Source organism: Triticum aestivum, chromosome 3D (assembly GCF_018294505.1).
Source record: "Triticum aestivum cultivar Chinese Spring chromosome 3D, IWGSC CS RefSeq v2.1, whole genome shotgun sequence".
NCBI lineage: Eukaryota > Viridiplantae > Streptophyta > Magnoliopsida > Poales > Poaceae > Triticum > Triticum aestivum.
Window position 1 is genome coordinate 26,804,308 of NC_057802.1, and position 7,794 is coordinate 26,812,101.

The window sequence follows — 7,794 nt, forward strand, 5'->3', positions numbered from 1 at the left end:
TGACCTGACATAGACCCTGTTTGGATCCATGGATTAGAGTTAGTTTGAGCTCAAATAGCCCTAAAGTATCCAAACATGAGGGCTAGTTTGAGCTAGTTGCATCTAACCCATCCAGAAAAATTATCCCACTCAAAAGTTGCCAATTGAAGCTAATTCTCCTAGTGCATTTATTGTCAATCTAACCCTGTCATCCAAGCACCACTTTCGCTAGAGTTAGTTCAGGATTAGTCATGAGCTATAAACTAACTCTAACCTTTATCTAAATTAGAGTATTCAAACATGGCCATAGCTGTTGGGAAGAACTTTGCATGAGTGGAGAGATGTGCGCACAACGTACGAGAGGGGCAGTTCACGTGACGGTGCTACAGTGTGCCTACTCCAGACCTATTTCACCTTCTGTCTCTGTTTGTCTGCATAAAAAAGCCTGTTGATACTGCAAAGCGTCTGCAGCTGGATAGTGACTAGCACGAATTTTGGACTCACTGAACGGACTGGATAAGAGGCTGTCGGGGCACAGGGTTCTATTACACATTTTTGTTTTTTTCATTTGTACGTAACGATAAAAATAGCTAGTAGTCAAACTTCTCCATTGACGTCTGACAAAAATATTTGTAGCTATAAGGAAGGATTGGCCATTATTTATTTGTACCATTATTGCTGAGAGCGCCTTCTTTACAAAGAAAACCATTATGTGATACAACACACTATTTAGCTTAGTTTTATTTTCACGACTACATGCGTGATTTTGGAATCAACAGTAGTTTCTCTTTCCGACTGACGGTTAGCCCAAACACCTCTGTCATATCAATATCTTTTCTTTCAACCCCAAACGGAAGTTCCCAATCAAAATGGCACACAAGGTTTGCCAACATAAGCTCCACATTCGCGATTCCGAGGTTCATACCAGGGCACATCCTCCGCCCTGCTCCGAATGGCAAGAACTGGAAATCATTCCCTTTGAAGTTGACATGCATACTGTTGCCTTCATCTGTAAATCTTTCGGGAATGAACTCTTCTGCATATTCCCAGGAGCTCGGATCCCTACCAATGGCCCATGCATTGACGACCACACGCGTCCTAGCAGGAACTATGTATCCATCGATGATGCAGTCAGCCATGGCAAGGTGCGGAGCAAGGAGAGGAGCAAGAGGATGTAGCCGGAGCGACTCTTTTATGACTGCTCTTAGGTACGTCATGTTGTTCATGTCGGTTTCGCTGATAATTTCTTGTCCTTGGGGTACAATACCCCTCACCTCATCTTGTAGCTTCACCATCAGGTGTGGCTTCCTCATGAGCTCAGCCAAGGTGAATTCAAGGCGTTAGCTGATGTGTCTATCGCACCAAAAAATACATCCTGCATACATCAATTAATTAGGACAATGAAAGATATATACAAATCAACTTGTTTAGTTTGAAAGGTATTATCTGTACTCACGGTCAGGAGAGCTTTCATGTGCTCTCTTGTGAGATCATACTCCTGTTGGACAGATAACATAATATCCACAAAATCATCATCCTTGTGATCAGACGTTGAATTGCGCTTGCTCACACGATCGTCGATCACCTTGTCCAACAGATCGGCCCATCTGTTCCTCACTCTTTCGGCCTTGGCACAAACCGCCTTCTTGAGCACCCCTACCCTACCCACTGCCGGGAAGTACTCCTCCAAATTGAACCCACCTAGCAGCTGTGAGGTATCCTTGATGAGTTCCCGGAACAACTTGCTTTGACCATCTTTCAGGAAGAACTTTCCCGACACAATGCGGCAGGCCATGTCATTCGCGAATGTGTGGAGCAGCTCACTCATGTCCGCCGCAGAATCGGCAGCTACTGCCTGGTTGATCTTGGCCATCGCCATGCTGACCTATAATAGCATGGGTCGTAAAGTATGAGAAGCTAACATTTACATATGTAGTACTTTTTCGTGCCAGGTTAACATATAAGTTTCCCTCGTATTTTGGGTCAAAGGTGGACCATAAATAGATTCAACTACCGTTGGATTCGTATTCAAAAATAGTTTCAGGTGGTATCATGTTTTATACATAAAGTTTGTATTATACTATTAGTTAATTTTATTTTAGAAGCTAAACACAAACTACGAGTGAAACTAATAAACCCGGACGGAGGGAGAAATGGTTAGCAGAGGACTACATGAAAGTCATTTTCCTTTATTTTGTTTCTGACCGTAGTGAGAGTCCAAATCAGTACGAGAATAATGAGAGCAAGATCTTAAAAGAAAGGCTGTCAGCGCCTGGAAATTGGAAGATAATTAGAAATCAGTACCTCCTCGGCGGCGGCGCTGCGGAAAGACTGCACCTTCCTAACGCTGAGCATGTGGGTGGTGACGAGCTTCCTTGCTTGCCTCCAGTACTCACCGTATGGCGCGAAGCTAGCCGATGTCGGACGAGCCGTACATGATGGTGTCGGAGATGACAGAGTAGGGCCGTGAAGCGAAGACGTGGTCGTGGGTGCGCAGCACCGCCTCCGCGGCACGCGAGGAGGATACAATGAGGTTGGGCACAGCGCCCAGGCGGAGGAGCATCACGTCGGGGCCATGCTTCTTTGCGAGGCCACGGAGGGAGACGTGGGGGATGGAACCGATGAGGTGGAGGTGCCCGATGATGGGCAGCGCCGGCGGCGAAGGCGGGAGTCGCTGCCTTTTGGCACCGAACTTTCCAGTAAACCAGTACTGCACAGACACAACGAAGAGGAAGAGAAACAGCCATGCCCATGGTAGGGTGTCTGGCAAGAGTTTCTGCAGGAGATCCGCCATGGCGAACCGACGTCTGGAGTGACTCGCTCTGCAAGTACTCACCCTGGACTAGAGCCCTGCCGGAGAAATCACGAGCTCAGTTGCTTATAAGAAGCCGGGCAAAGTAAAAAAAGGACAAAGCATGTGCAATATATGAATATGTTTGGAGCAATGAACTTGGAGCGAGATATTGGTGATGGTGACTGTACTGTGTCCAAGTCAAGTCTTCCAGATGGATGGGCTCTAGCTTCGTACTCAATCAGCATACGTTTGTTAACGTACGCTCACACTCACTCGTCTAGCCAGCAGATCGCCCTTAGCGCCGGTCGTGGAATTCAGTCACGCGGGAAAAGCAGGGCAGCTTCGGTGAGCACTGAGCACCACAAGCTCAGTTGCTTACAATCATCATATCTGTGGTGCACTGAACTTGGAGCAATATTGGCGCTGGCCTGTGATGTAAGTTTCCACGTTTAGTCTTCCAGATGGATTAACACGTCGTACAATCGTTCTCAATCAGTCGCTCGTCCAGCCACCGCCTCCTCCGTAGGCATATACAGGCCATAGCATCCTTCTCCGGCCCGGCGGCTGTAGGAGCCCAAGCGCACCACGGCACTCCAAGTTTTCACCATCCACGGCACTGGAAATTTACCAACCGTAGAAAAGGACCGTGCATGCATGTGAGGAAGACAAGTGGAACACGGTGCGTTTTGACAGGCTCGATTTTGTCCGAGAGTGATTTTTCTACCGTATATGGACACACAGGGATATATACCGTCCATGCATGCAATATATTCATCGTTTTGCTGTTGCTCGAAGATTTTTTTTTTTCAAAAACAAGCAACGACCGTTGCCTGTCATCTGTATTAAGATGGAGAAGAGTTACATATATTACAATCAAAATTTTAAATAGTCGGCTCTAGACCCGCTACATCTGTTTGAGCCGGTAAATGATATATTTATGTACAACTATCTAGTAAAATTATAAAATAGCCAGTTATAGCCTCGGTATGGCCCCGCTATACTTGATTTGAAGGACCACCACTATTTGACATAGCCGGCTATTTAAAACTATGATTATAATTGGGATCGACAAGAAAAGTCTCTTATCCTCCAAAACACCACACCGGGCCCTATAACCCGCCACTAGTTCAAATAGGCCTACTCCTCATTATCGCCTGCCCTTCACCTCCTTGCTTGCAGCCACAACTTATATTCCTCAAGTGCTAGCTGCACCACACGATGCACCCGCAATGATTTATCCTCAAAGAACCGTGCATTTCTTTCTAGCTGAAGCTTCTCGAAACCCACAATGATGTTCGTCCATGCTTGTCGGATTTTAGACGCAGGAAACTGTCTCGGGATAGAGCACCACCATGCCCTAGCCAAATTATCCAGAGCAGGAGCAAGAAGCCCAAGCCCGACAACACCCAGGAGAAAAAACCAGAACTGCCACGCATAGGAACATTCAATCATCAAATGGTTTATGTTCTCATGAGCCTGATGACATAGTAAAAAGTCCAATGTTTGCTGAATGTTCCTCTGTTGAAGGTGCTATTCCACCCAACGATGGTCCCGCATGACAAGCCAAGTGAAAAGCCTCTCCTTGGGCGGGCATCATTCTTCCATGAGTGCATGGCATAGTCCGTCATCTATAAGCCAAAGAAGTAGGCCGTATTAGCCGATTTGGCAGAATATTGCCCATTTGCCTCGAGCCGCCAAATGAATTTGTCCTCTTCCTTTGATATTATCAGGAGGCGAAAGCCATCATATATACATGAGCAGGGGGAGGCCAAAGGCCAGAATACAAAAGGCCAAAGGCCACAATAAATCTAACTCTAACACCCCCCACTACAACAAAAACCTTCCTATACCAACGGATGTGTACCAACGATTTTAAAAGATGTGTTGTTTGTCCCACCTCCCACATGACCACATCCCACCTCCCGCACTTCGAGCTAACCGGTACCTCCATAGATGCCTCCTCCACCCAAATATCACGCAACAAAACATTTCTATCCGCCATCTGTCTCCCAAGATTCCTCTCTCTCTCTCTCTCTCTCTCTCTCTCTCTCTCTCTCTCCTTCCATGATCAGCGGCCGCCACTTCCGATTCCGGCTAGATCCGGCGATGTCTCGCGTCGTAGGTCATAGGCCAGCACCCCCCAACCTCCCAGTACTCTCCTCATATATTCCGCCGTGGCGACGCCCTCTGCGTCCCTGCACGCGTCTCTATGGCAACCGTAGTCGCCACGCGTTGCCGGCGCCCGGCGCAGCTCCCACGCCTCTGGTTTGGAGGGCCACCACCCAGCGTCTCAGCATGCGCTGCTGCCGGCTTGGGCATGACGGTGCTGCTCCGCCTCGGCTACCTTGTGTCGACGGTCAATCAGGATTGCAGGTTGGATCTGAAACAATTTGCGGTGTAGGGTGCTGCTCCCTTCTCTCGGTGCTGGCTGGCAGTGGAGACAGGTTCGAGGTAGGAGGAGCTCGGGCTGGAGCCCCGTCCGTATTCCTCAATTACCAATGGGATCCCGCCTGTGTTGGTGGTTCTTGCGGCTCTCAAAGCCTTCGGCGGCGATGTGGCTCCTTTTGTATTTATTTTGGTGCCCGTCCTGGTCCTGTTCCGATTCCTGGCTCGCGTGCATGTGCCCGTGATGTGTGCGCGTGCTGATGGATATTACAACCCTTCGTGACGCTGATTGTTTGCTACCACCGTTGTCTGCTATTGCTTTTGTCGCTGACTGCTATTGCTACTGCTGCTCATTTTTCTGCTATTTAGTACTAATACAGTAGATAGAAGATGATCTGCATTCCCAAAGAAAATAAATAGAAGATAATCTGTATGTTTGAAAATTGTGAACCGAGCCAACTACTTGTTATCTCTTCTCTAAACTTTCTCTTGATCAGATTCTCTTTTGTGCTGCAAAAATTACTCAATGCACATATAATTAATGTGTTCAGTAAAACTCATGGAAAAATCTAGCTCCTTATTGATTCCATGGTCCCTTTTCCTTACAATTGTTTGCTTTATGTGTCTCGGTTCCAATTGCAGAGAAAATATTTTTCAGAAAAGGAAAGTAGGATTTCAACGCTGTGCGCCCGTGCTCCACACCTGAGGTATGCCATCGTATAACATGAGTACTAGATTTTATATGATCAGATCATGAATATCCTTGAAGTGGCACACTCCCTTGCTGATGTAACTCCGAGCATGGACTTTTGCTATTGTATTATTGTTTGACAATCTTGTATGGATTTCTGGTAGGTACTAACTATGTGATTTGTACTGTGTTTTTAGTTTGATCCAACTGGAATTCGTGGTGTTCAAGAATGATGCCTCATCGTGTAAACAGGTTCAATTTAAGTGGGAGCCATGAATAAGTTTAAAAAAGTAGGGTTGTAGACTTGTAGTCGATATAGAGACAAGAGCTGACCAATATGGAGCAGACTGACAATATTAATGGAGATACCCAGTCTCGCATGCTTTATTCTTAGTTTATGCAATAACTGTGATGTTTACAAGAAACTGTCCTACATTACAGGTCAGGTTTCAAACTGTTGACAATAGACGCGTAAATAGATAATATTATGTTGAAATCTTTATTTTTTTGGCGGATTGTGTAAGGAATTAACTTGCTTTAATGTCGTGCAGCTTCAGGGGCAGATGGTTATGTATGGCTTACTACCTCATCGCGGAATGTGGGGCAACCCAGTCGCTTCCTTGAATACCGTCCCCTCGTTCAGGCCACTAAGGTGTCCGTTTCCACATCTTCTCATGTCGTAGCACTCTTATTTATTCCATATCTTCAATTTTTACACTAACTGGTCCAACGAGTCTTTTTTAGTTAAGTGTGCCCATATATGTCTATATTTTCCGGTCTTCACTTTTGTCCAGTCCCATATTTTATAGATTTATATTGGTATTTAGTTATTAAATGACATGACAAATGATACCCCCTCCGTTCCCGAATACTTGTCGTGGGTTTTTTAGTTAAAAAATTTGAACTTAAACCACGACAAGTATTTTGGTACGGAGGGAGTACATGATTAGGGAGCTGAGTAGTGACCAAAGATGAAATTCAATTGATTATATGATATGCCACATTGGCAGTAAAGGCGCATGGGTAGTGTTTCTTAAAACTGGGTGTGTATTGACAAATAATTGTTCATTTAGCTGAATTCTTCTCATCGTTGATATAATATAAGCTTTGGATAACTGTTAGTAGTGAATGCATGTTGATGCTTGTTCACATTGTGCAGGCACATCCGATTGGTCAAACATGATCGGTGTTCTAATACGTACGCCTATTAAGTTATTTATCAGTTATACATAGCTTATGCCCCCCGCCCCCCAATGATCTTTTCTTGCACACTTGGTAATTTTGAATTTATGCCTAATAGCATTATGATTTTTCTTTGTAGGTTGAGAATTTCAATACTAGATGATTACTTGGATCCTTTGAAGAATATATGCTGATTCTTGGTACTTGGAGGAGAAAGAAGACAATTATATGACTGTTTAGAAATTTGTGTTCTATTTTTTTCTAAGTGATGTACTCCTAATTGATGATACTTGCAATGTAATGTAACATATTGTTCCATTAAATCAATATATCAGTTTCATTTCTACTCCATCGATTTGTAATAAAGTTATACTACCTCTGTTCTAAATGTAGGATGTTTTGGCAGTTTAAACTGCCAAAACGTCTTATATTTAAGAATAGAGGGTGTCTTATATTTAAGAACAGAGGGTGTATCAGGAAAGGTGTACCTTGTACTGCCATTGGAACTACATGCATATATAAATGGAATATATATACTGGTTATTCTATTTCTCAAGCACCAACGCATAGAAACGTTGTATGAATCTGTTGTTGCCTTGCAATGCATTATTTTGCAGGTTACCAACGGATCTATATGTGTTGTTGAAGACGTTAGCAACGCCACCAACGACAACACATATGAATCCGTTGGTGTAGACCATACCAATGCTTATATGGACAAACGACAACGCATTGATGCGTTGCTAAAGGGGGGTTCTTGTTG

General features: G+C 44.7%; 1 protein-coding gene and 1 pseudogene across 2 annotated transcripts; one reads left to right on the forward strand and one right to left on the reverse strand.

Moving 5' to 3' along the window:
* Window positions 1-616: 616 nt before the first annotated feature.
* On the reverse strand, window positions 617-2,943 carry LOC123077061 (indole-2-monooxygenase-like; annotated as a pseudogene).
* Window positions 2,944-4,732: 1,789 nt separating this feature from the next.
* Window positions 4,733-7,311, forward strand: LOC123073898 (uncharacterized). Of its 2 annotated transcripts, none has more exons than XM_044496898.1 (5): window positions 4,733-5,224; window positions 5,801-5,865; window positions 6,047-6,101; window positions 6,401-6,501; window positions 7,009-7,311. In XM_044496898.1, the coding sequence occupies exons 1-5, from the start codon at window positions 4,838-4,840 to the stop codon at window positions 7,058-7,060; spliced, it is 660 nt and encodes a 219-aa protein (XP_044352833.1). In that variant the 5' UTR covers window positions 4,733-4,837; the 3' UTR covers window positions 7,061-7,311. The 2 variants fall into 2 exon arrangements, with proteins under 2 accessions (XP_044352833.1, XP_044352832.1); XM_044496897.1 differs by having other exon boundaries at window positions 7,171-7,307.
* Window positions 7,312-7,794: the final 483 nt, after the last annotated feature.